Here is a 26,960-nt window from a genome sequence, read left to right on the forward strand (position 1 = left end):
GCCTTAAGCCTGCAGTACCCTTCCTCACTGAACTGTGGATCCTTTCTCTCCTAACCCAATTACAATTTGCACATCTTATGCTGTCTCTGCACAGCACTCTGCTGGCATCAAGCACCCACACTTCCCAATTGCATATTGAACCAAGGTTCAGGGTATTTGTCTCAAAGGAACATCCAAGTAACCTGGCTTGGACTTCTACTCACCACCAGTTGTCAGCTCTCACCTAGTTGCTTCTGTGCTCAGAATAATAATTTGGGTTGAATAGAGTAGCCCCTTCAGCAAGCCATCTGGTTTGGGTCTGAAGACTTAAGGAGACAGGATAATATTTGGCTTTTGCCACCATGCATAATTTCAGTCTATCTGACTACAAATAATCCAAACCAGCTACTAGAAAGACCCATTTGCACATCAAGATCAGGAGATGACCTTGAACCATCACCTCCTAGAGGTACCAGTCAGCAATAGCTGTGCTGCATGTGGTTCAAGCTGTGTTCAAAGCTGCTCACATCACTACCTGCTTTAAAACTGACCTTCCCCTAGCTCTGGGGTCTGCAGGCAGCAAGTGTCCTTACCTGAGGGAGAAGCATGGTACTTGAGCCCACAGGACTAATGTTCACAGGCCCAGTTTGTGAGTGCAGCTTACACCAAGGCTTGGATTCATTATCCCTGGGATACACTAGTGGCATTTCATGTGAGCTGTAGCAACAGTCCAGGAGTATAAGGAGCAGAGCTCTCTGAGATGGAGCCAGTGCAGGAGAAGAACTCAGCACACACAGACACACTGCCCAGGGAACTATAGCCCAGGCACACTTAATTGTGAATGACTTCACAATTTGGTCAGGGGCTAAATATTTCCTTGTTTAATAACCTAATGATTTGGGCTAGTTTCATGCTGGACTGTTGGAAAGTTCACTGGCTGGAGTCATCAGCCAGGCCTCATGTAAACGGCTTCCCCAGCTCTCAGCCAAATGAGCTGTCCTCATCTTTGGGTCCCCCGGCGGGTGGCTCTTGGCACGACCTTCTTCTGAAGGGCTTTGTTGCTCATACGTGTGCCTGAGGCTTTATGCTCTGAAGGTTTCCTCACCATTTCTTGTTTGAGCTGGAAATGCACCTGGAGAAAGAACAAAGATAACTGCATTTAACAGTTATTTAACAGTTAATGTGTGTGCTCTGCTGGCTCAGGGCTCTTCGGACCGACTCTGCCACTTGCCTTCAGAGCTGACACTGGGGCCAAGTCAAACAATAAGGGGTCTCAGCCATTGTTAAAGGAACTCAGTTCTTAAAGCAGCTGTAGTTTTTTTCCTCCTATGATAAATGTACTAACAATTAACTATATTTCTTATGCAGAGTTGCTCCTGTGGCAATGCAATGTCCTAGGATGGTTTGGAAGAGGACCTGTGAATGGCAAGGGACTGAGATATGTTCTTTATTCTCCTTTTCTCACCAGAGAGTAGAGACATAGCATTACCTTGCATCTCTGTGAATATTTAATATACAGGATGGTTTAGGAGAGAGAGTTCTTTTTCAATTGCATTTTGTTAGCTTAATCAGTCTTTCAGCAACCAGTGCTTTCAGTGGATCCAGGCAAAAAAATCCTGGGAAAGAAACCTCCATCCACTACAGCCACACAAGCAGGTACAAGGAGGAGAAGGGGACAGAGACTGTGCAAAACACAGCATCAGATAAATGGGGAATGGGGAGGCCATACAGAAAGGTGAAACTGGAATGGGGCTGTATGGGCTTCTTGGGGGAGGGATGGGGTAAACAGTGAGTATAGGAGATGTTGCAGAAATGGGAACAGGAGGGCTGCTGTGAGAGGAGCTATGCAAAATTCAGAGCATGAGGGAACAAATCAGTCTTGTACAGTAATGCTGTAAAAAGAAAATCTGTTTTGAAAAGGAAACCCAAAGAGCTGGGTGCTTAACCTAGCAAAACAAAGGACTGGGCTTGACATCTCCCTATAAATACACCAGGGAATAAACACCAGGGAAGAAAAGGAACTATTTAAAGCACAACATTGGCTTAAGAACAAATAGGCATAAACTGACCATAAATAAATTTAGTACGAAAATTAGAAGGTTTCTAATCCTGAGTAGAGGGAAGCTCTAGAAGAACTTCAGAGGATGGGCAGAGTGGGATGAAGTGATGGAAGGTAGGAGAACAACCACAGTGTATTTACTGCAGAGCCTGACTGGTGCACATACAGCGAAGCAAATGATGTGCCAGGATGCTGCAGTTTGGGGGATCCTGCTGGCCCTTTGAGGAGCCTGCATCTGTGGTTCCACCATGTTCACAAGGCAACAACAGGGGCAGGGATCACCACCCACTCTTTTTACAATCAATTCCTAGTTGTCCAGCCAGCCCTTAGAAAGGCACTGTAGGAGACACACCAGGGTCAAGAGCACTTCATTTCCCGAAGGTGCTTGGCTGTTTGTTGGCACTCAGTTCCCATTTGTCTTCAGTGCTCTCAGCAAAAAGAAAGGCAGACTTCAGCCTCTTGCTATGAGTTTGATAACATGTTTGGTCCCAGGCAGAATGCAGATGATAGCACAGTGCTGAAACCCACAAAGCTGGGGGGATAACTGAACCTCAGGGAACAGATGCTGTCTCCACATCATCTCATCCTGGAGAGTGAAAAGGATGGAGGGAGAGCTGAAGAGCAGCAGTCCCAGCCAGCCAGGAGCTCTCCCATGGCCAAGAAGCCAAAGGACACAGCAGCTGGTACAGCAGCCCAGTGCAGCTGCAGTAAGGAATTGAAAGGCACGTGGCATTGTCTTCATTCTGTTTCCTGATGTGAGCTGTGTGGAGTCTTGTCTGCCAAAACAAATAACCTGCAGCCACTGGAAATGCTCTACATCCTATCTCCTTTCTCTGCTGCTCACTAGACATCCCCCACCACATTTCTTTCTCCCTGGGGTGACGATATTTTGAGAAACCCTTGTGACTATGCAGACTGACTCACCAATGAAGGTGCAGCTGGGCCCACTGTTGTTGTGACTGTCAGGGGCTGGTACCCCTCTGCAGAGGCTGTGACAGTGTAAGTGCCAGGCAGCAGCAGCCGGAAATAATCCCCCATGTCACCTGGAACACAAGGTAGGAAAAGAAAGCACTCAGGATGCTCAGGAAGCAAAGCAAAAGACATTCCAGTAATTCTTGCTGAGTTGCTTCCTCTAGGATATGTAGCCTTCAAAACCCAGATTTTTTTCCCCCAAATCTGCTGGCTACCTCAAGGCTGGATTCACACTGTTACAGTGCAAGTGATGTCTCATTAGTGCCATGGAGGAGAGGTCAGTCTACAAGTAAAAGCCATTTGAAAGGAGACTGTAAAGCAGCATTGGCTGTGCCTGTGTAGGGAGTCTGCAAAGCTGAGCACTCGCCTGAGAGCAGACCTAAGGACAATCACAGCTCCAGTCTGACTCCTTATTCATAACACAGTCTAATTCCCGCCATACACAATTTTGCCACATTTAGTTTAGCAGGTTTTAGTTGCTCATTAGCTCAGCTGCTCCCTGATTCCCTGCATAAGAAAGCCCCAGGAGCACTTTGACAGACCGTGCTCTGGTGTTCTTAGGGACAGGAGACAGCCAACAGTGAGGTAACACCACATTATGGATTACTTTGGAAATCTGAGTATAATCTTATCTATGTAACTGGATGGATGTTGCAAATTGCTTCAGGGTGGATCTGGGAGCACAGCTTCACCTGAATGTGGTAGAGCCTTGGCACAGGATAGCAGTTAGCCTGTGAAATACCCATCCTTGGGGTCAGTGAGAATTGCCTGGAGAGAGCAGTGGCTGATCAGAGCCAATGCTGGGGACAATCTTGCTCCAAGCTAGAGAGGAGACTTCAGAGGGCCCTTGGCAGCCAGCTCTTCTGTGATCTCTTCCACAGTCCCCTTTCCCATGCAGGTTGGCATAAGTGCCAAATATTAGTGTTACTGACTCACAGACCTATAGCCAGGAGGAGCTTTAGTGATTTCATAGTCTGACCTCTGAAGAGCTGTAGTATCAGCTATTTTCTGCAAGCAGAAATATTCTGTAATGCTTGGAGGAGGGTGTTCATGGAAGAGGTTAAAATTGGCCAGCGAGGGAGAAACAACCACAGCTTGGATAAAGTGGCACTTCATTCTCAGTCAAAACTTGTCTGGCATTAACTTTCAGTCTTTCATCTTATTCTTTCTTTTTTCATCTTGTTCTTTGCTATCTTCTGTTTCAGCTCTTTGCTGATACTTACAATACTCGAGTAGATTATCCCCTCAATAGTCCCTCCCAGATAAAATAGGAGCTGACTTTCTGAAGCCCTTTACAATAAGGTTTGCATTCCAGTTCTCACCTCTTTCTTAGGCTTTTCTAAGCCCACCCTGGTCAAGAATAAGGATAAGGTATATTTCTCCCAGCTAGTGTCTTTGGGAAGCAAACCATGATGGCCTCCCATATAATAGCCTCACCTGCTAACTTCACTCATATTCAGACATGGAAGTGGATCAACAACCCACCAGAGGTGATGTCATGGCTGATTCCCTGGACAGAAATCACTGCTCCTGCAATGCCGTTGTTGTTCTCATCTGACACCATCCCTTTGATGCCCTGGTGAACCTGCAGGGAGGGAGACAGACTGACGGATCAAGGCCCTTCCTTTGCTCAAGAGGGTATTGCCGAGCAGGGCAGAGCTTTTGGGACAGCCCTACCTTTCCCTGTACCCTTGGTGATCCTGGTTGTCCCCATAAATCTAGGACACAACAGCTTCCCCAAAAGCCATCAACAAGAGCACCCCATGAGCTCCACAACCAACTCCCTTCTGGTGCCTACAGGTCTCTCACCACCAGGGCTCATGGGGATCTGCAGGAGAAGGGTGAAGGTCTCAGCACTGCCCCTTTACCTCTTCAATGAAAGCAACAAGGGCCTCCCGGTTGGCCATCCACTGCCGCTCCAGGTCCTCCTCGGGGGGAAACTTATTGCAGCTTAGCTCCAGGGTGATTTCAAAGCAGTTGGTATAGAGGTAATTGAAGTCCTGCATGCCTGGAAGAGAATAGTCTATGGCCAGGACATGGCTCCCTTCCTACTCCCATGTCCCAGTCATCCTAGCCTGTCTTTCTTTGACCAGAACCATCTCACTCTCCTCTGCACCACAGGTGCAGCCTCCTCCCTGGATGACAGTGCAACTACAGCCTTCTCCACCCATGCAGCCCTGTCCTTGTAGCTGCCAACTCCCTTTCAGGTGGATCATTCACCAGCTTCTCTTCAGAAGCCCAGGGAGGTTTGCTACCACAGAGGGCTATATATCTCTTCCAGTTCCTCTTCAATCTTTTGTCTAGTCTTATGTTTTGATTTTTCAGTTTCCTCATTGTGCCTTTTAAAATAAGATTTTTCAGGAACCAGCAGCTGCCTTCCCTTGGTTCACAGTTTTGGGTATTGATGGAATTGCACCATAGGATTTTCAAATACACTAACAGATTAATGCTTCCTTTATCTAGAAGCACATAGGATGAAAGTGTCTGCAAACCTTGGTTATTCCTGTGTCTCCCAAGCCGTTTCCTGGTCTGAGATACAAACACCAGAATGATGCCTAGTAATGGGCACAATCCTGTTGCCACAGTCCTTCCCCAGCCCATCTTGTCCTGAAGTTTCTTGTCTATCCCTTTACCTCTTTTTGCTGTGGGGGGTGCTCACCTGCCCAGTTCTTACCTTTGCTGAGTGAGTACCAGGATGCCCCATTGGTGATGCCATCAGCAAAGTAATCCCCACAGTTCCAGCCCCGGTGCATCCAGCTGTGGGCGTATGAGTAGGTCTTGGCCAACTAGAGGGAAAGCAGCCAGGGGTCACTGCTCCAGCTCCACATGGCTGGAGAACCTGCCTGACTCCGGACAAAACATACGCCCTTGTTTGCTGAGGAGCATGCCAGGGAAGTCAGACAGGAGAGAGTTCCTGCACTTTACTGCCACAAAATACAACAGGAGGTGCCCAGGACCTCTACAAGATGTAGGCAGATAAAGGAGAAGGAGGAAGAGCAGTAATCTGGCAAGTTGGAAGCTTGTTGATGGCACAAGCAGCTTCTGCCCTGCTCATGCTGAGAAGAGGGAGAGAAGAGGGCACTGGACCTATGCAGGGACACTTGACCCCACATAGCAAATGGCACTAACAGGGGGAAAAGATATAGGAAAAAGAGTAACAAGTATCAGTCCTGACAAATATGTATTGGGGCAATTTGGTTTAGGAAAGAGTTTGGGCAACTTCTGGTTCTAGCAATGATTTGTTTGTTGCCCTTATTAAGATTACTGTTTATTTTTAGACATGAAGGCAGAGCTAAAACTGGGCTGCTGCATCCAAAGCCAGTCCTTTGCATAAGACACAGTTTAGGAGACTGGCATTTGCATTTTCTAAGGCAAATTCTATACCCTGGTATTATGGTTCAGATTCCAGTGTAATATCATTCTGTCAGCAGGAAAACAGTTACTTCTCTACATTTCTAAGTCCTGAAACCATGTGGGTGCCATTAGCCTACTCCCCAGACTGCAGCCTCTTTACATCTGGGTCTGAGCACAGCCGTGATCCCAGGAGGTCCTGACGGATTCTGCTTCCAGAGAAGGCTGAACTCCAGCTTGGACTAATTTTTCTCATTAACTGTTCTGATGCAGAGTTGCTTTTTTCTTGTGCTGGGTACTTCCTAATGGAAGCAATGACTGGAATTTGTTTTCTGGGATAATGAAGAAAACCCTTCAGCTAGCACTGACAGGATCTACAACACAGACTGATGCATTCCCTGATGTCTGCTTATGCGCTTGGAGCTCTTGCTGTATGTTGTAGTTCTTGTTCTTCACCATCCATAAGCCCCTGCTGGGAGTGCTGGTCTCAGCAGCACCCCAGTCACCTCTCTAGGGAAAAAAACCTATGCATTCTAAGATGGTGTGGCAAAGGTGGGTGCAGTTTCCAGCTTTGGAAGAGCAGGTTGTTACTGAGTATACCAGTGGTATTTGGGTTATGGGGAACCCAAGCACAGCATGGACAAGGAGGGAGCCCCTGAGGGTTAAGGCTTGCCTATCCCTGTGGTGGGACTATCCTGACCTGGCTCCTGAGCCAGTGGCTGGCAGAAATGCTGTAGTCTGCTAATGATTATTTCCAACACGTTTCTTGACTCAGCTCCTGCATGACGCAGTGACCAGAGCTCCCGTCCAGCTCTCACTCTGCACCCTGCCAGGGAATGTCCTCACCCAGCATGGACGTGCTCACCTTCTGAAACAACTTATCATCAGGGGTAGGCGTGTTCACTGTGCGCCGGTGGCTCCTGAACCGCTGATCCTGAGACTTGTCATAGGGGTAATTTGCCACCACTGCTCCACCGTGCAGATTGGCCGAGAGCACAAAATTGTAGCTGCTGATCCACTGGATCACAGCCAGTGTCTCTGGCTCCACCTGTAAGGAAAAGAGAGAAGGAGACAGGGAGAAGAGACCTCTGTGCCAGCTGCTGCTCCATGCCAGGCTATGGTGTGATTAGCCATGTCGTGATTAGCCATGTCAGACCCTGTCCTGCAATGTGTCTGCTGCAGCTCTTGCAGCTTCCTTTGTTCTCCACCAACTTCCCTCATACACAAAGCAGCTCCCCTGGCACAACCCCAAAACCTGAGGCACAGATGTTAGCCAGCATTTGCCACCTTCTCTGCGCTGTGCATTGCAGCCTGCTCCCCCAGGCTGCCTGTCATGGCAGCCTGTGCTGGCAGAGGTGCAAGCTGTGGTATGGGGCCAGGATTGCATCATTTCTCTGCAGGCAGAAGGCTCAGAGAAGGAGACAAGCACTGTGCAAGCTAAAGGACAGTGTATTTGCTTGCATGTTGAGACACTCTAAGAGGCTGCTGTAGCCCAGACTGGTACCTGGCTTTTCCAGTTGTCAGGCAGCGGGATGTGGTGATTTGGCCCGCTGATTTCCCTGCTGTAGTACATGAGTGTGTTGAGGTCAGGGAAGTTGCGGTTCAAGTCCACTCCATTGGCATTGTTCCTCCCTGTCAAGTACCCGTTGCTGTCTGGGCCCTGCGGGGCAAAGGTGCATCACAGCGGTGAGTCCAGGTTGGGTGAAGTCAGGTTGGGCAGCAGAGTAGCAGAGATTGGCCATTGTAAAAGCACTTCAGTGCCTATGAATTACAACATGTGTTGCTGCTGGCAGGATAATAAAGAGTATTGGTACTGACAGGGAAAATCAATAAAAATATCTTCATTTTCCAGGGTGACAAAATAAGTCACAAGACAAATATACCATTTGCTTTAACTGAAAGAGCCACAAATATCTCCCTGAAGTCTAGTAGCACAAAGAAATGGGTGATTGTTTTGGGAGGACTAGGGAGCTTATCTCTCCCCCCACCCCACCCCCCCACCTCTCATGTCCCTGCCTGCTTATGACAGTGGCATTCAGCTGTCACTTTCAATCTAGGGCAGGGGATTTGCAATGACCCTCCTGTGGCAAATAACTTCTTAGGACAGTGAGACTGGTATAGGAAGTCTTCTCCATCACCTGCCAAGGTCACCTGTGGCAGTACACATGAACCCTTGGTAGGGAGGTGAAAAGCAGCAACAGCAGTTGACAGGGAAAAAATTATCAGGGCATGAAGAGAAAGGATTCCCCCTCCTCCTAGCTGCAGTGAAGAGGATCCCAAAGGGATTTGAAGGGCTTTCTGCCCCTACGCGTCTGGAGGAGGAGATCGCTGCCTGGTACCTGCTTGGCAGCCACTTCGTACCCGTCGGGGTTCATGGAGGGCATGATGTGGATGCGCGTGTCGTGGATGAGGCGCGTGATCCGCTCGTTGCCCCGGCGGTACTCCTCACACAGGAACTCCGAGAGCTGCAGCAGCAGCTCACGGCCCAGCACCTCGTTCCCATGCATGTTCCCAACATACTTGAACTCTGGCTCCACTGGAGAGAGCAAGAGAGTGACGCCATCAGCCAGGGCTGGAACAGGGGGAAAGAGCAAATTCCTACCACAGGAAGCCCCAGGCAAGCCCAAGGGACAACACAATAAATGGTATAAAATGACCCTTTCCCTTGGAAAATGCAAACCTCAGTGAGGGAGAGCGGCACAATTCTCATATGGCCTATGCTTCATTTTGCCACAGCACAGTGGGAGCAGCTCAGACTCTCCTCCAGGTTGCTTTGAACCTTTGGAGCACACAGGAGGAGTATTTGCTGGTGGTTTGGTCTTGGGTTGGTGAAAGGCAGCACAAAAAGACCAGGAAGCACTGGCAGGATTGCCCTGGACTGCCAGGGCCCCACAGCTCTGTAGTTGGTGGCAGTGGAGGGCACAGAACATTTCTCCCACCTCTGTTCTTCTACATTTGCTCTCAGTGCCTCTCAGGGCCAGCACATTCCCAGCTCTGCATCTCTTTACCTGCCTCCAAGGTCAAGGTTAAGGCCCCCCTCACCCTCAAGGGAAAAGAGCTTGGAGAGACCCTCAGCAGCTGAGCTGAATGGATAAAACTGTCCCTCAGGCAGCTCCAGTATGACCAAAAAGGTCTGTTGCTACTGACTTTTCTAAAATAAGGTCTCAAAATACAGACTTGGAGACCACAGGCAGACAGTGCCTGGAACAGAACTTGCCGCTTTGCTGAAGGAGAGGCAAGACATGGTTGTGCTTTCCCAGAGGGCCTTTTAAAGCAGTTACTTGTGGGAAAATAAAATGTCACCTAGGAGGCTGGAGCCAGCATTGGTAGAATGAAAGACAGCAGGGGAATTAAGTTAAAAAGGGAGCCTGACTGTCACATGAAAGAGTCAGGAAAAAAAAGGGTATTGTTACTGTTGTTGGCTTGCCAGATCTTGAGACTCCCACTGCACCCTGAGTTTTCTGGCCACCAGCAGGGATTGGACTCGCAATGGCAGAGTGCAGCCCTGCTGCCAGATATGATCTCCATCAGGATCCCTGGGGTAAAAGTCATCACACCCCCAGACTGTGAGCTGCTGCTTGCAAAAGCCCCTGCGCTTCTAATTTTAGCTAAAGATTTTGCTTTTCCATGTCTTTAGATTGCTGTGTCTCAATGCAAGACACCAGAGGTGGGCAATATATTTTGATCTTGTTAGATTTCAGGGACATGAAAACTGATTTGGTTAGATTACCCAAGATTTTGGTTAGATTTTTTATTAAAAATACAGAAAAATCCTGGGCATGTGTGCAGCCTTTAAAAAAAGAAAGGCTTCTGCAAGGATTCTCTGCTTTGTTCAAGTCTGCAGCAGGATTTGTCAGCCTTTTTCAGTATGCAAACCCCTAAACTTTACATATATGGACATACAAGCTCTAATTACTGCATTGACTCTGAGCTTGCTTTTTAGAGTTACTTTTCATGTTCTTCAAGGAAATCCACAGTTTCCCAAATTCCTCATGCTACAAGCTGAAAGTGCCAGCCAGACAGTGGCTGTAGTAGTAGTGACTACTTGTAGTAGTACAAGTAGGGCCACAGGTCCATGCTGCCTGGGGCAGGGGAGATCTGAGTCATCTCCTACAGCCCTTCCAGCTGCTTTCATGTGGTTCTGCAAGTCTGAAATCCAGTGGTGCACTTCCAGTGCTGTTTGCTCATTCCATGCTTTGAATCAGCCCTTGATGCACTGTGGAGGTGCCCCAGACACCCTCAGTTCCATGCAGGTTTCCCAGTGCTGAACAGGGCTGTCACAGAGGTAGTCAAGGTGGAAAGCTCCCATCCCACCTCCCGGCACTCCTGAAAATGATACTATAGGCCACAGGACTGGAGCCTTATGCCCCCAGTGTAGTGATGAGGTGCTGTGGGGCTTGTGGGGGCTGCTCCACTGAGGGGGGCACAGTTCTGCACACCCCTGCAGCCCTGCTGGCACTTTTCCATGTGACTAGGCTGCCTGAACTTACCAGCCCCTGCGTTTAACCACATCTACCAGGACCTGACAAGGCGAACGATCCCGCAGAAAGTAGGGAGAGCTCTGTCCTTATCTGCAGCTCAGGGACACAAAGCAGGGATGCGAGGGAGCCCTGTGTGCAGCCCCCCGGCCTGGAGAGGCAGCTGCTTTCCTCAGCGCCCCAGGGCACCTGGCTGCCGGCAAGGTCTGGCTCGACAGCATCTCCAAGCTGCACAGGCAGCAGCTCAAGGGGCCACGGCTGCCAAGGTTCCACAGGGCCACGTGGCAGCAGGTGGAGATCCCTGAGACCAGCCTGTCACTGGGGCTGCACTGCCTACGGGGCTGGGAGGGCTGTAGAAGCCCAGCACCTTCTGTGCCGGGGTCCCTGCTTGCTGTCCTCCTGGGTTTGTCGTCTGCAGGAGGAAGGGCCCAGCCCGTTCTCTCCTGTCACTGCCCAGCAGCACAGGGCAGAGGGTGGGTGCTGCTCTCCTTGCCTGAACAGCACTGGTTTGGGAGGGAGAGTGTGCTAGCGCAGGTGGGGTGCTGGGATGGACTCGCCTGCGTTCTCGCTTTAGCCTGAGCTGAAAACTCAGAGCTCCGTCCAAAGTACGCGCCCGAGCCACGCTGCAGCTCACGCAAGCCCAGCGCACGGCACGGTCCATGTGTGCGGGCTGGGCGAGCGCGTCCCTGGGCTGGCTGCGGGGTCCCTGCCGGAGACCGCGCTGCCCGTCACCTGGGCATTGCCAGGAGTCCTGCCTGGAAAGGGAGATACCCCCCACCTATTGCCCCAACAGTGCCGCGTGGCAGGGAGCGTGCCAGCGAAGCCCGTCCTGTCCGAGCCGCTGTCCCCTTCCCCCCGTACTCACGGGGCTCGTGGATGCCCGGGAAGTCGCTGAACTCCAGCACGTAGAGGTGCCGGCCCTCGACGCTGCGGCCGATGCTGTAGATGCGGGTGACGTAGGGGCACTGGCTCTGCACGCGGAACAGGGCCTGCACCAGCTCCTCGTAGCGATGGTGGAGGAAGCTGAGGGCGGCCGCCCCCTCGAGCAGGAGCAGGGCTCCCACGAGGGGCCGCAGCCACCGCGCCATCCTCCCGCGGCGCTGGGCGCCCGGACCAGCTCCCAGCCCCGGCTCCCTCCCCGCCGGGAGCTTAAAGTGCAAACTCCAACCAGCTCTTTCCAGCTGCCGAGTGCCAGCCCCCTGCACCTGCGGGCGGGGGGCGGCGGGAGCGGGGCGCGCCGGGGCCCCGCGGCGCAGGAATGCTCCCCCCGCCCGCCCGGCCCCCGGCGAGCCCGCTCTCCCCCGGCGGAGAAGTTTCCCCCCGCTCCAGCTCACTTATTAACTGGACAGCAAACAGGGCCCCGCAGCCACCGGCTGTCACCGCAGAAGAAGCGCAGGGCTGGAAAACTGGCTGCGGAGGGCGTCGGGGCTGCCAAGCGCACGGGGAGCGGCGGGCGGGGGAGAGGAGAGGAGAGGAGAGGAGAGGAGAGGAGAGGAGAGGAGAGGAGAGGAGAGGAGAGGAGAGGAGAGGAGAGGAGAGGAGAGGAGAGGAGAGGAGAGGAGAGGAGAGGAGAGGAGAGGAGAGGAGAGGAGAGGAGAGGAGAGGAGAGGAGAGGAGAGGAGAGGAGAGGAGAGGAGAGGAGAGGCCGGCGGGCGGGGGACTGCCCGTCACCGAGCTCTCTCGTGGGGCAAGAGCCGAGGGGGATGGGGATAGCGCCGGGGCGGTCTCGCTGCCCGCACGATTCCCGCAGCCCTGTCCGGCCCCTGCCTGCACGGCGCGGGCAGCTCCCTTCGCTCCTCCCCGAGCCCGGTCCCGGCTCCGCGCCGCGCCTCCTCTCCTGCCCCAAATCCTGGGGAAGCAGAGGAGGTACCGCCGCGGGATGCGGCCCCTCTGCCCGGCCCTGCTCAGCCCGCGATCCCATTGCTCCCGGGATAAACAGACGCACGGACTGCATCGCCCTCGCCATAGCTGCCTGCCCAAACTGCCGAGCTGGGACGGTGCAGGGGAGGGCAGAGCAGCGTGGGATGTGGTGCAGGAGTTCTCTGCTGAGCAGGGATCATCACGGAGAGCTCCGCTCTAAAGTCTGGTATCACCCCGCCCTGCTCTGGGAGCGGGCATGAGAAAGAGCTCTGGCAGGCACTGGGCAGCAGTTTAACTGCACTGTTTAACTGCGTAAAGACAAATGAAAATGCCCTGCTGTCTGCTAACAAAGGGTTGCGAACTGTTTCTGGATGTAGGGAAAGCTGGTTCCTCTGCACCCCTCTGCCACGCTTATCCCAGTGGGCAGCAGACACTTCATGGTCCCTGAACTCTGCCCACTGCCAGAGGCAGCCTTGCTTTGCAAGGGTTTTAGCCCCACGAGGCTAAAACTCCAGCAGCCTAGTGGCTCTGACAGAGGTATTAATTGAGACAACCCCGACACAGAGCCCAAACATGAGCACAAACAGCTGAAAAATTTACCATCATGGCTGGACAGGCCAAGAGAAAGGCTCCCTTTGGTAACACGAGCATGATATTCTGCTCCATCCAGGCTGTGCTAGAGAAGAGTTCCTCTGGCCATCAGTAATGCACTACCCAGGATACTCAGTGCCATGCCAAACACTTGCTTTCCCTTCAGCCTTGAGGAGGAGCTGTGCTGCATTGCTCTGATTTCTGTGTCAAGGGTTGCTTTACCCAGCAAAGTATTCTCTCCCAGTGCTTTCCTACCTGTTCTCCACATCTGTTTGGGCTGCTGTCTTTCTACCTCAGTTTTCCAGGAAGAGCTGTGGTAAAACCAGGTTTACAGCCTCTAGCTGCTGTTGATAGCCTCTGATGCAAACAGTACAGTGTGGTGGTGAAGGCACATGGATTGCCTGCTCATGACTTGGCTTACTCAGACTTTCCCATATCCAACACTCTCCTGCCCCAGCACCATCATAGTGGTCCTTTCCGTCCTTGACCCTTTGCCTTCTTGGTCTTCTGCCCCATCTTCACAGTTCTCTCTTTTTTTGAACACAGCTCCCCTGTTTTTTTTTTAAAGTCCTTTTGAAGACATGAACAGAAAAAGAAAAAATATTATACATATATAGAGATAGCAGTAACCATATAAATGCCTTCTCCTAGTTAAGCTTCATCCCCCCACATCCCTGCTTGTCAGCCAGTCTGAAAGAAACACATGTTCAGGAGCAGGAATGACATTGCACCTGTCTGTAGCCAGGTAATAAGAGTCAGTGCTGGAGGTGATAACTTCTCCCAGCACATTCCAGAAACCAAGGCAAAGTAGCTGAAGCTATGGCATGGCAAGCATGGGTATGGTAGGACAGCTCTTGTCTCTACAGCAAGACAGGCCTGGTGGTATTTTGTGAAGCTGGCAGCCCACAACAGAAGTGGGAAATGCCTTCACCTCCTTCATATCCCTGCTCCCAGGGCTGCAGAGTTCCCCTGGAGCTGCTCTGTCCCCAGGCTTCAGTGATGAAGGCCATGTGAAAGAGTCGTGGGCAGGTTTCCAGCACTACCCAGTGCTACTTGGCAGCCAGAGAGTGTTAGGCAGAGCTATAGTAAAATAGCACAAGCCCCATGTTTGGCCAGTTTCACCCTCCCCTTTCCCTTCCTAGGCTGCTTTCAGTAGCCTGGGACAGCAGTGGCAGAGTTGGAACTGCAATGCTGCCAAGGGACACATGAGGAAAGCTCTCATTTTCCTATGGAGGCAAGCAACACTGATGTGAGAAACAACAGTAAAAAAAGAAATGCCAGAGCTTTAGAGCCTAAAAAGGAGCCAGGGGCAAAATCTCACGTGGGTGGAGAGCGCATCCCATACGCTACTAGGTCTGGAGAGTTAGTCAGTGTTAACTACAGCACAGAGATGGAGGCAGCCTGTTATCAGGCAGCAGGTTTAAAGCATACAAAAGAAAATAGTTTTGCACAAAAGACACAATGAAATTACATCATCAAAGCTAAAAGTTAAATGAATGCAAAAGAGAATAAGATGAAGAGAATAAGATGTAGAGAACAGGGGCACCCACAGTTATCAGATCTTGAAACAATCATTTGATCTTAGGAAATTTGAAATTTCCTAAGTCCTTGATGGGTAGAAGAAAAGGATTATGCTGTTTCCCTAACTATCCCTCTAAATCCTCGCCCACCACACAGCTGGAGATGAGTGCCAATGTGCTGCCTGTTTGATCCCACCTAGCATGGCCTTTACACATTCTAGGAAAATGACAACCTAACGGATATTTAATCCAATAATAAATTTGGACATGTCTGAAAACAACAATGAAAGCAGAAACAAACAATAGAAGATGTTAGAACTAAGAAACAGTGAAGGAAGTAAATAAAAACTTCATTTGGAAAATACGGCTCATACATCTGGGATGGATCATACACCCCACCCCCACGCAGATGTTAAAAAATGGAGAGACCTTGAGGCAGTGGGAGAAAGAAGGGGAGCAGGAATGCTCCCTCTCCGAGCGAGAGGAATGTGAATGCAAGCCCTGTCCCCCCACTGTTGCATTGCTGATGGGCACAGGTGGCAAGGAGCTGATTCTGCTGGCATTTGCCATGGAAAGACTCCATCTGATGGGTTCACTTTAGTTCTGGCCATGTTGTCAACAGAGGAAGATTGGAAAATTTGAGGAAAGTTCAAGCTAATAGCCATAAGAATGAGCAAACTGTGGAGAGTGCATGCTGAAAGAAAAATAAGAACCATGACAAGCATTGTTTGCCTTGGCAGAGCTATGGCTGTGGCTGCACACAGAGACATGCAGCCCTGTGAGCAGGGGCACAGGCCCACTGTCCTTTACCTTTTTGGGGGGCTGGGAAGGTGGGCTGCAGTGTCAGCATGATGCCAGTGGGGCTGCCTGGTGGGGGGAGAGGGAAAATGAGAACAGAGGACCGCTTCTGTCCAGTTCACAGCTTGGGAGAACAAACTGCTTTGAGGAGGCCAGGATGAACCTAAGACAAAGAAAAATGTGGTTTGGGCACTAGCAGCCTTTCCAGGAGTGAGACAACCTGTGTGAGGTGCCCTGAGCCCAGAAAAGACCACAGTGCCTTTCTCTACCAGGAGGGGATGCTACCCATCCACCAGGAACTTCAGAGCTGATCCAGGAGAGCATCACGGAACTGGCAAGAGAGGAATTCACATCTCAGGACTTTTCCATGTTTAGTGCCAGAAGCTCCATTCCACTACTGGCAAGCTCCCATCTTCTGGAAAACACCATGAAAACTTTTCTGGCGTCAGTTCAGAAGTCTTTATTATGATAAGCATACAGAGGGTTGTGTGTGCATCAAAACAAAGATCCATTTTTTCAGGGCTGGGCCACGGAAAGAAAACACATGGCCTGGGTGGCAGAGACTGTTGTCCTCAGTGTTCCCTCCCCAGTCCCTCCTGAACAGGCTGTTGAGCCTGTGACAAAGCTGGCAGCCCTACAGAGCCTGAACATCCTGCCTGGCGCAGAGCATGGGAAGAATTGGGGTGGAGAATGAAGGGGCACACATCCGGCCCAGAGCTGCTCTGGGGCAAACTGGAAAGCCCTGACCAGTGCCAACACTTCAAATCAGCCTTCCAGTGCAGAGGTGATGGCCCCGTTTTTGAGAGCTTTCTTCCAAGTAGAGGCCCCACTGCACTTTGCTGTAGGGCTGGAGAAAACAACTGTGCACAGGAGAGGCAGCTTTATCAGGGAGGAGAGTGAAAGGTACTTAGAGTCTGTGGTGGGGAACAGTTTTCCTATAAGAGGTGAGGGTGCTGCAGGCACCCAGGCTCTCTCGTCTGACAAGTTCTGATAGCTCTGCCCACACTTGGCTGAATATGGCAGAGCTCATGTAAATCATCAGTCCTAGCAAGACCAGGCTGCTCTTGCACCCTGAAAAGCCATCAAATCCCTCTGCAAGGAACCTCCCCAAAAATGGACCAATCAACATTTGAACCCAAACCAGAGAAACTCATCCCACCTTGCTGCAGCACATCTCAGAGCTTCCTAGGAGCCCAGGAGAGATCTCTCTTCAGCAGAGACCAAGGTCTGGAGTTCTGGCAGAGCACCACAGCTGAGTAAGTATGTGGTAGACATGAACATGTGATGTTAAAAGATGCTTTACCCAGGAAAAGCGAAATGGTAAAGCAGAAAGTGTCTGGGAATTAAAGCCAGAAGCTATCAAATTAGAAATAAGGCACAGATAATTATCAGTGAGGCAGATCAACTATATTAACAAGAGAAATGATACATTATTACTTGGCATATTTGGAAACTCCCTCCACTATTATTAATGGTCTTCATGTACACTTTGGGTGTCTCTGGAATGCACAATTGAGTTGAATACAGCTGCATCAGATGCAACACAGAAACAAAGAAACAAATGTTCATAAACTTGAACCCTTTGACCAAGGATTTTGAGTAGCCTCCATGAAAAAAGCCCTACAATAAATGGAGAGATGGAGAGAAAATAATCATGGGCCATTCTGTGAATGTTCACTACCAGGCAGTGACATGCAATGGTCTCACCCTGACAGGATGCCTTCAGCCAATCAATTCCTGGTGCCTCAGGCTGCTCCACTGGCACATTGTCACCTTAGAAGTCCTTATTCCAGAGAGATTGATTTACGAATGGGGTCTAAAAGTCATAAGGTTTAAAAATATTGCAACATATTTTCCATTATCTTAGTTTGGGCCCTTTAGGTTGCACTCAAGTCACATTTAAAGCTTTAAAAAACCCCAAAACTCAAACCAAAAAGTGAGGTAATTAAGACAGGAGGAGCAAGTGAAGATGACAGCTGCTCACTTGGCTCCAGAATCAGGAGCTAACAATATTAATATTATGGGACTTGCAATGATGATACAAAACATTATAAAAACTCTTCTCCCAGATATTTGGCATTTTCCTCTGACCTAAAACCTTAGCAGGGACAAGAAGAGCAGACTGGCACAAGCTTTTTTTCCACACCAACTTCCACATGAAGTTTTTGCATCCATTTCTGACATGTCCTAATGGATCTGCCAGTTCTCATCTTGGACACAACTGAGCAGCTGCCAGATCCCCAAGGAGGTCTCAGGAGAGGAATTGCCACTCTGCATGTTTCCATGCTGTTCACAGGAAGAATGGATGCACCAGCTCACCTGGGGAGCTTCTCCAGGGCACCTGCTCTGCTGAAGGCTCCATATGCAAGGAAGGTGGCCCATAAATGGGGTGTGTTGCAAATGAGGCTGTCTGGGCAGCAGAAGCAGCTGTGATCACAATTTTCTCCTTCATGCCTTCCAGCCATGGCCAAAACCCACAGTTCATCTCTCATCTACCTATCTTTGCTGCAAACAGAAGGAAGACTGCATCCCTGGCTGAATGCCAACATTGTGGTGCATTTGCAGATAAACAAAAGCTGATCAATGGACTCACAGCTGGTGAAGGGTCATTTGCAGATTGAACTGGATAATCTTCTTGGGGCAATATTCTTTGAATAATATCTGTTTCAGTGGAGCCACACAGAAGGAAAAATGGCTCATATTGAGAGGCAGGGATGTAGGATGTGAGAAAGAGTGAAGCGCAGTGACTAGGAAAAAAGATTGAGTTGCAATAGTCCAGCTGGACTCAAAAGCCTAAAATCTTTTTATTAAGTGAACAGACCTGGACCAGAGATATATGAATGATGAGCATAGAGCATAGAGCAATATATACACTATTAGTGGCTCTACTACCTGCTGAAAACTTTGGTGTCTAAGTTTCAGAAAGATGTAAAACTTTGAAAACAAGTTGAGAATCAAGAAGACAAGTGAGGTCAGCAGAGACCACTTTACAGATTGAAAACCAATCTATTTAATATGATATAATGACAACTTGCAAGCACCAACAAGGAAAAAGGGATTTTAATAGCAGAGTTACTCAGTCTTTTGGAAATGGGCAGAACAAGATCCAATAGAAGCTGAAGTCAGCCAAGTCAGAGCAAAAATAAGACACAGGTTTTTGGTAGAACAATGATCTGCCCAGAGATCATAGGACAGTGTAGTTTTTTTCCCTTACCTTTAGGTCCTTCAATATATTAGGGCTTCTATTTCCAGGCATGAAGTAGAAATAACTGGGTGACAATTTCCAGCCTGGACTCTGCAGAGGGACAGACTGGGAGAGCTCTGTGTTTGTGCTTGCCTAAAGGAGAAGGCATTATTGGGTTTGCACATCCTGACCCCCTCCACACTGCCTACACCCCTGCCCAGGTGTGTGTTTGCTATGCCTTCCTCTCTATAACATCTGCTTTATTTTTGCCTCCACATTTACAGGTCATTAGGAGAAGAGATTTCTGAGATTTTGTGGGAGGTAGACAGGCACCAGTGGTTTCTGAGTGTTTTTACAAAAATGGATTTCTGACTTACCTCTCTTTCTCTTTTTTTCTCTTTTTTTTTTTTTTTTTGGACCAAGGAATGGAAAAATGGAAGAAAGTGATTCATAAACTCAGTCAGTGGCATTGCCCTAGTTGTGTGCTAGAAGATGGGCTGCAGTATGTTCACTCACAAGCCCTGTGTCTTATGGCCATTAGGATAAGCCTGTGCTATGAGGAAAGGAAAGGCAAATCTTCACTAATTTTGCTGGTGGAATGAGTGGTTCAATCTGTGCGTACTCATGCTGGTTAACTGCTGCCAGCTGCCTACAGGAACATTAACTAATAAACACTTTCCCTAGATTGGAGACTGCTGTGTTATCAGCACAGAGACCCTGGACTGCTTTAGTGGGTCTATACCTGAGGGCACACTGATCACACCAGAGTCCCTGCAGGCATAAATAATCACTACTGGCCAAGGAACCTGGGCCAGTACAAGCTCTTCCTACAAAAGGCAGCAATGCCTGGCTGGGAACTTGTGGCTTGATGTACCTTAGGGACATGGGAATGGCTCAGTGCCACAGTGAGCCAGCTTTGGTCCAGCAACAACATCGGGAAGACAAGGGAAAAAGGCATTTTGCCACCTGCAAAAGGAGCTGGCAGTCAACAGAGTCCAGTTAAGGGCTGATGACCACAAGCATGTTCAGTTTCTTCATCCTCATCCCTTCTTTTCCCAGAGGGGCATTTGGGAGCCTGACCCACCTTCAGGGGCCAGCCAGGTGCAAGAGCTGTACCAGATGTAGGGCTGTGAGAGCTCAGGGCACAGGGAGGTGTGCAGAGGTGTGCTGGTGCAGAAAGGGCTCTTGGGAACACATTCAATGAAGAAGGAGCAGGATCACCCTGTCTGTGATAGCTCCCAAGAGCTCAGTGGGATGTGTGACCCTGAGATAACCCTTGCAGGAGCACTGGCTCCCAAAGATTGCTGCCACTTGTCTCTTTATAATGCTGTGCACAAGGCAGAAACCAACAAGCAACAAAGTTTCATTGAATGAAAGTATGACCCATTCAAGGAGGAGACATGAGCTTGTCTGTCCTTGGCAGAGAAGGTGGCGAGACTGATGTCCCAACATCTGTCAGTGCAAGTGTGATTCAGAAGAAGTAAATGCCCTTGTTGTACAGTCAGTAGCTTCAGTGAGAGGGACTCTGCAGTACAGCCTGCTCTGCTGGGGTCTCCTAGCCCTGAGCAGCCAGGATGACGTGGCTCCTCTCCCCTTCAGGTTCTTCCTAAACAATCCCTTTCTGCAGGCACTTGGGCTTGTGGAAGAGAAGCCAGGCAAACAGGAGCACAGACACCAGCACAAGGGAGCACAGCACCATCAGCCCCACGTAGCTGCCATGGGAGAGAGGGGGCCCAGCTGGCTCCTCTGCAGGGATCATGTTGGTCAGGTTCAGCATGTAGCCCAGGGTCCAACCTGCATCACTGCTGCCAATCTGGAACAGAAGAGCAGAATCAGTGCTGTGGGGCTGCCTATGGCATTGCATGAGCAGTGGCACCCCCTGGGGATAAAGGGCCAGGCTGTGTGGCAGGGGCTGCAGACAACTGCTGGGGTAGAGCCCTCCCCACCATGAAACACACCTTTCCAAGGAAGTGGATCATTTGCCAGTTATTTTCAGTGAACCCGTAGCCATTTTCCAGGAGAGAAAGGATGTAGGCTCCAGAGAAACAATATTCACTCAGGTACTTTTCTTTAATGTGGTGATATGCTGTCTTCACCTAGGCAAGGAGGCAATCACCAGACTGTTAAACAAACCTTCCCACTGCTCCAGCTTGTGCCTGAGGATTCCCTGCAGGTGCTGGAGGGGGGATCTTCCCCATCTTGCTCTGGACGTCAACCCCAGCCATTTATCCTACAGAAAAGTATCAGCAGCCCCAGCCTACTGCAGCAAGCACAGCTCACCTCTTGCCAAGGCTGGGCACAGAAGCTCTCAATGGTGCTGGTCACTTTGTTCAGGGCAAGGGGGTTTGCTGCACTGGTCAGGTTCAAAAAGTTCATCACAAAATAGAAAGCAGAGAAAGCCTGTAGGAGAAAAATTATTTTAATCCGACTAGGCCACAAATCCCAAAAAAGAAAATTAGTTTATTTATAGATAGAGAAATATAAGAAGCAACATCACACACACAAGAGCAGGAATGTTTTCAAGGGTAATGTCATTCTGAGATATATGGTTCAGAGCTGCTGAGAGGTGGAGGCAGGAATTATGATATCCTCAAGAACTTCAGTGAGCTCTTTCCTTTTCACATGCCAGTGGCACAAGGTGAACACTGATTGCCATCAAACCATGATCCCATTTTGGCGACTGAGTGAGATGAGTGTGCAACCAATATCACCATGAAGAGCAGAGGTGATTGTCTGAAAGAATTGTACAGAGGCCCATTATATAATCCAAGCTCCAGAAAGCCCATCTCTGACCACAGCCAGTAGCTGATAGGTAAAAGGCAACTTAGGAACAGGGCAGAATTGTGTTAGTGATTGTGTTTTCCCTGGAAAGGGAAAAAACCACAGGATTGTGTTTTCCTTGGAAAGCCTCACAATCACTGAGCAGCTCTTACAGCTCTAGGACTGATGCTCAGCATGGTATCACATGTAACATCTGTTCAGAGCGTGCACTGTCAACACATCATGTCTGGGAAGCAGACAGGTGAGCTGACTGGTTTCAGTAGCATTCAGACACTCCTGGGTGAATTTCAGATCTGATACCACCACTGACCTCAGGGGAAAAGGTTTGCAGAAGCAGTGTTCCTGCCTGCAGCAGGCTCTCCTGCCTCTGCTGCTGGATATCAGGAAGGACAGCTTAAAAAGTGGGTAAATAGAGCACTGCAAGGAGATGGATTAGGATGGGAACAGTGTAGTCCTGGTAGGCCAGTATTTACTGGGGTAGCTCTTAACTTGTCTGTCCTCACAGCAAGTGCAGCACTACTTTTGTAGTTACATATCTAAAAAAACATCTTGTAAATGATTTCCTGCCTCAGTCATGAAGAATGCACTCTAGCATTACTCTGAATTTCTGCTCTTCTGACATTCTGGATTACAGAGAGTTGAAGAATGAGTGAAGACTCACCCCAAAATCCCCTTGTAATGGAGGTAGGTATATCTCATTGAAGGAGCAACTGGAGTAAGGACAACTGCTTTTGTTGAAGAGTTTCTGGATCCTTTCTCGGCACTTTTGATAGTCTCCCTCTCCCTTTATGTACAGCTGGTCGAAAGGTAATTGCTTTTTCTTGTCTGATGTGCAAGGGTTTTTGAAGAAGTCACTAATATTTATAGTCCTCTCATAACCCTTGTGAAAGCATGGGTCAGGGAGATCGCTGTTCTCCATGGTCTGAAAGTAAAAACCAATCCAAGCTGTTACACTTTGCTCTAGAATAACACCCTGGGAAAGGACCACAAGGAAGAGTGGCTCTTGTCACAGTACATCACATCCAGGTGCATACATCAGGCAAAGGGATAAGGAGGGGTTAAAGCACTGGCTGTGCAGGGGAAGATGTGGGTACTGCCACAGCCTCCCTGTAAGAACCTGAGCAAATTATTTTAAATCACAGTTTTTGAAGCTGTGCTGTTGATTTGGGTTTCTCAGAGATAGTAAAATGTCACCTCCCATGAGTACTTCAGTTAAATGCAGTTGTCTTGCTATCCCATACCCAAGAATCAAGGCATCTCAAATTGGTAGTGCTTTTGAAAGTATTGACTGTCACCTCCTTGAGCACCTCATGCCCAGTCTGTATGCAGAGTAATGACATTTCCCTAATCCAGACTAAGAGGTGAGCTGGGACACAGCAACTTTTACAGCACCAGTATCCCAAAGCTGGAGGGCCCAGGATTGTTCAATTACAGGTGTACATGTACTTGCCTGTAGGTCCATAGCCAGTTTCTTTTGCAGAGCCTGGTCCTTCCCATAGCAGAGAAAGCTGTGCGTGTACACTTGGTAATCCTTGCCGTAGAGACGGAAGTAGAGCTGGTTCTCTGGGGACTCAGAAGAGAGGTCCTTTGATACAAAGGTAATCTGTGTGGAGGCTCCTCCAAGGTCTAGTGCTCCTGATGTCTCACTTAAGGATTTCAGGGAGTGTAGAAGCTTTTTCCAGCCAGACTTGGAAAAAAAAAAAAAATCAAGGTAAACCAGATATATTGGGCATGGACAAGGTTTTTTTTGAGAAATGGAAAAGAGAAAGAGCTATGAGAAGTAGAATCACAGAACACAGGAAACATGAGAAGTCCTGGAGGGGTCATGAGATGAGACCTGTAACAAGATACAAGAAAAATGCAAGCTGGTAAATAGAGAAGATGGATCATGTCCAATTGTTTGCAGGAGGGCAAAGAATATGAAATCTAATACCATTGTTATGAGAAAAAAAAGTCCATTTACTGTTTCAGCTCTCAGAAGATTTATGAGCACAACAGGAAAAAAACATAGCAAAACTTTTCAGAAACAGATATATTTTAGATCAGGAAGTGAGAAGGATGCTGTACCCAAGCAAAATTATTGAAGGTGCTGATGTTTTATTTCAGTGCTTGAAGCCTGACTATAGTGGTGCATCCTGACACCACTAAGTACCAGGATGTACTCACAGCAACTGCTGAAGCAAGATGTGCAGCTTCCTGATCCCTGGTAAATAGCTTACAAGGGAAGAGAGTGCCTGGGACACCTTGCAAGGCAGGACTAACAATTGCTGCAAGCCAATAATTCAAATGTACTTGCTATAGATATACTACCTGCTTGAAATTGCCCAGAAGGTAGTTAATGGTGATCCATCCATAGGCTCCTTCTTCCTGACCAGTGATGATTCTGGCACCTTGGAAGTTGAAGGGAGCTGAGCGTAGTGTGTTTCCTACTGAGGACAAGACTTTGTCAGCTGCACTTTCATTCTGCAACCTGGATGAATGGAAGAAAGGATGGAGTGACTCTGGCTGACAGGTCTCTATGTGCTTTATTCTGAGCTGGCAGGCTGCAACTCCCCACCAAGTATCAATGGTAAGAGACTGGTCATTCATATAAGTCATCCAGCTCTAACTGACCATGGTCCTCTCTGTCACACCTTGGCAGCACAGCTGCCTCCAGCTCTGACACTTACAGACCCCTGCAGCTGAGAGTGGTAGGTACTTGGAGCAGAGACCAGAGCTCTTGTTCTGTAGCATGTGTCCTGATAGAAATTGCACTGTGGAGACTCCTCTCACTGTTTACTGTCACCATTAGAGAAGAAATCCAGATGATATCCCCAGGAAGATTTCCCAGGCACTATATATCTAAGATAATTTCCCTGTCCTAGCCAGGAGAGGTCTGGGTCACCCTCATGAAAATCTCAAATTGTAATTAAAGGAGGATGTGATTATAAAGTTACCTTAGCCTCTGATGGTCCTCTGTGGGGAGTTGCAACATGTTTGGGCTCAAAAATCCAGGATTAGGCCTAATACCAGACTGTGGGGTTGTTTGAGCATCCCTTTATTGTGGGGATGTCTAGCCATCAGCTTAGGCACTGCTGATCTCCTGGTGTCTCTGTGCTGCATGTGGATGCAGGAGATCACGGAGGGTTGGAGTGAGTGGGAAAACAACAGAAAAGTGCAGGGGTCTTGGGGCTCAGAGAGGTCAGCAGCAGAGGAGGGTGCCCAGCATCTGGGCACAGTGTGAGCTGGCAGTACGTCCAAGGACCGCTCCTGAGAGGCCCCCACTGCACATCCATGGTGATCCCAGGTGCAGCGCTGCAGGAGAGGGGAACAAGCCCTGCAGTACCTGAGGAGCCGCATGCCAGCAGTTGCTCCGAGGTAGACGGGTGTCTCTTTGTGCTGTGCTGAGGGAATCACCTCTTTTGCTTGTTGTAGGCACTGTGCCAGAGAGGGACCTGCCTTCTCTGTGGCGTGGGAGTAACCTGAGATCCCAGGGCCTGTAAGAAGTAAAGACACTTCATTGTTCAGACTCCAAGCATACTTCCAGAATGCTGTCATGAGCAGGTATGTTAAACCGTATCACAAGCAGTGCAATCAGATTCAACCACCCCGTTCCTGAGGAGCTTTAGAAATCCTACAGCACCAAGTAAGCCCAGTGCATGTAGTGGGTGGTCACAGTGCCCAGCATCTGCCACCCTTTCTCTTCAAAGCAGGCTGTGAACTAGCAATGAGGGCTGAGAAAAGCCATTTCTTTAGCATGCCCTGAACATCTGCATTCTCTTCTCTGAGTCTGCCTGGGTGTGCCCTGGATCTGTGCCTGAAAATCCCTGACCCTTATATGCTGGCTTCTCCAGGGGCAGATGCTGTCATTTGTTTGTGTACTTCATGCTCACAATACAACACTGGGTGTCTTGCAGCTATTGTATCTTATTCTAACCCGAGGAAAAAATCATAGTCCCTCTCTGCCATGTGTCCCCTGGTCCCCTGGACTGCGCCAGGACCAGTGCCTGCATGCAGCACTGAGGCCCCATTTGCTCCAGCTTGCTGTATGCTCAGTGTCTGCTCATGATGTGGGATGCTGCAGCACTGAGAAGCTATCACAGCAGCCTGGTAACTGTAGGGCTCTCCCCTGAACTGCAGAGGCCTAAAAAGACCCCAGGCAGGTCTGACAACACCTCAGAATGCAGAGATTCATGATGGTCTGTGCTGCTCCTCTTTGTGTGCACCCCTGAGCTTCATCTATGCCTTCCTAAACCATACAATATTTACACAGCAATTAAATAGAATTTAAAAAGCACCATGACATGCATAAGTTGAGCAACCTTGAGCCACAAGCCCTGTGCATAGCTTGCACAGAAGCCTTGAAAAAGAGCAAACCACACTCTCCCCTTTCATTGCATTCATCAGCACTTCAGCAAGAGTGCATGCAGACATTTTATTTATTTAAGTACATTCCTTGATGTAGTTCTTTCCAAAAAGCAATTAATTCCAAGCATCCTGAAAACAAATGAAAAGTGAATCCATTTTTCTCCCCAGGAAAGTGGGGTGCATACAGCTCCCCATGGGAAGCAGTGAGATACACATTATCACACAGATGTAACACTGTTTCTACTATTGAGCTCTTCCTCTAGATTTCTCCTCCCTCACATTTTTATTTATAATTTATATTATTTATAATCTCTTCTTCATCCCACGTTCCTTCCCCAGCTCCTTTTTCTTCTCTTACCTTCAACTTTACACACCTCCACCTGCTTCACCACCCCAGTGTCGTTCTCCTTCTCTGCTGGCCACTCGTATACGTAGAGGTTGGTGTGGGACGATCCCGCATCCAGCACAATCCCATACTGTGGGCAAAACAGAGCCCATATCACACCGGAGGCACCGAACCAGACCCAGTGTGTGCTGGCCACCACACACGGGGGACAAGACACACACAGCCCCTCTGTCTGCCTGCTGTGGGAACATGTGTCTTTGCTCTTCCCAGTGCAAAATTCTCATCAAAGGAAGCACAGCAGAGAAACCACCAAGTTAGGACTGGTTACTTAAGAGATGATTCCCTGTGAAGCTGTAATTTGTTTCACCACAGAGATGTAGAACAAGATGTTGAGGTGCATGGAGCCAGAAAAAGGTTAGGCAGAGCCAGCAAGGGCAGTGACATGTCTGTGAGCAATATGGACACCTAACCCCCCAGCTTGTTTTCCTCTAAGTGTACCAGCTTGTAGTACCTTAATATTCTCCGGAAGTGGCTGGTTTTGGGTCACTGCTACAGCAATTAAAGCAATTACAGCCAAAGTAGAGAGGAATCCCAGGATGAGTAGAATCGTTCTTGTTGAGGACATCTTTGGTTTGGTACCTGTGACTAGAGCAGAAAAAGGATGTTAGTATCCCAATAGCCCATCTTTCCTCAC

The 26,960-nt window shown here is 49.2% G+C and overlaps 2 protein-coding genes across 3 annotated transcripts in view; both read right to left on the reverse strand.

The window, feature by feature from the left end:
* Positions 1 to 845: 845 nt before the first annotated feature.
* CPN1 (carboxypeptidase N subunit 1) lies at positions 846 to 18,237 on the reverse strand. 2 transcript variants are annotated; one of them, XM_062496484.1, is made up of 10 exons: positions 15,621 to 18,237; positions 13,546 to 13,860; positions 8,701 to 8,897; positions 7,866 to 8,021; positions 7,227 to 7,409; positions 5,685 to 5,796; positions 4,879 to 5,018; positions 4,496 to 4,595; positions 2,963 to 3,081; positions 846 to 1,111 (listed from the first exon to the last, which is right to left on the reverse strand). In XM_062496484.1, the coding sequence occupies exons 2-10, from the start codon at positions 13,556 to 13,558 to the stop codon at positions 980 to 982; spliced, it is 1,152 nt and encodes a 383-aa protein (XP_062352468.1). In that variant the 5' UTR covers positions 13,559 to 13,860; positions 15,621 to 18,237; the 3' UTR covers positions 846 to 979. The 2 variants fall into 2 exon arrangements, with proteins under 2 accessions (XP_062352468.1, XP_062352467.1); XM_062496483.1 differs by lacking the exons at positions 13,546 to 13,860; positions 15,621 to 18,237 and adding an exon at positions 11,705 to 12,015.
* A 145-nt stretch (positions 18,238 to 18,382) lies between these two features.
* The window catches only part of ENTPD1 (ectonucleoside triphosphate diphosphohydrolase 1), a 30,378-nt gene continuing 21,800 nt past the window's right edge, over positions 18,383 to 26,960 (reverse strand). Inside the window, exons 2-10 of the mRNA XM_062496482.1 lie at positions 26,778 to 26,911; positions 26,279 to 26,396; positions 24,899 to 25,049; positions 23,884 to 24,043; positions 23,024 to 23,260; positions 22,235 to 22,495; positions 21,073 to 21,192; positions 20,751 to 20,888; positions 18,383 to 20,605 (exon numbers count right to left, since the gene is read on the reverse strand). Coding sequence (XP_062352466.1) covers positions 20,399 to 20,605; positions 20,751 to 20,888; positions 21,073 to 21,192; positions 22,235 to 22,495; positions 23,024 to 23,260; positions 23,884 to 24,043; positions 24,899 to 25,049; positions 26,279 to 26,396; positions 26,778 to 26,911 — 1,526 coding nt within the window. The 3' untranslated portion in view covers positions 18,383 to 20,398. The remainder of the gene's footprint in view (positions 20,606 to 20,750; positions 20,889 to 21,072; positions 21,193 to 22,234; positions 22,496 to 23,023; positions 23,261 to 23,883; positions 24,044 to 24,898; positions 25,050 to 26,278; positions 26,397 to 26,777; positions 26,912 to 26,960) is intronic.

Source organism: Cinclus cinclus, chromosome 7 (genome assembly GCF_963662255.1).
Source record: "Cinclus cinclus chromosome 7, bCinCin1.1, whole genome shotgun sequence".
NCBI lineage: Eukaryota > Metazoa > Chordata > Aves > Passeriformes > Cinclidae > Cinclus > Cinclus cinclus.

Coding starts and splice junctions, on each gene's coding strand:
- CPN1 (XM_062496483.1), bottom strand. CDS start 11,927: ATGGCGCGGTGGCTGCGGCCCCTCGTGGGAGCCCTGCTCCTGCTCGAG. Junction 5,797..7,226: donor ATGATAAGTTGTTTCAGAAG/GTGAGCACGTCC, acceptor CTTTCCCTCTAG/TTGGCCAAGACCTACTCATA. Junction 5,019..5,684: donor CTGGTACTCACTCAGCAAAG/GTAAGAACTGGG, acceptor ATTCTCTTCCAG/GCATGCAGGACTTCAATTAC.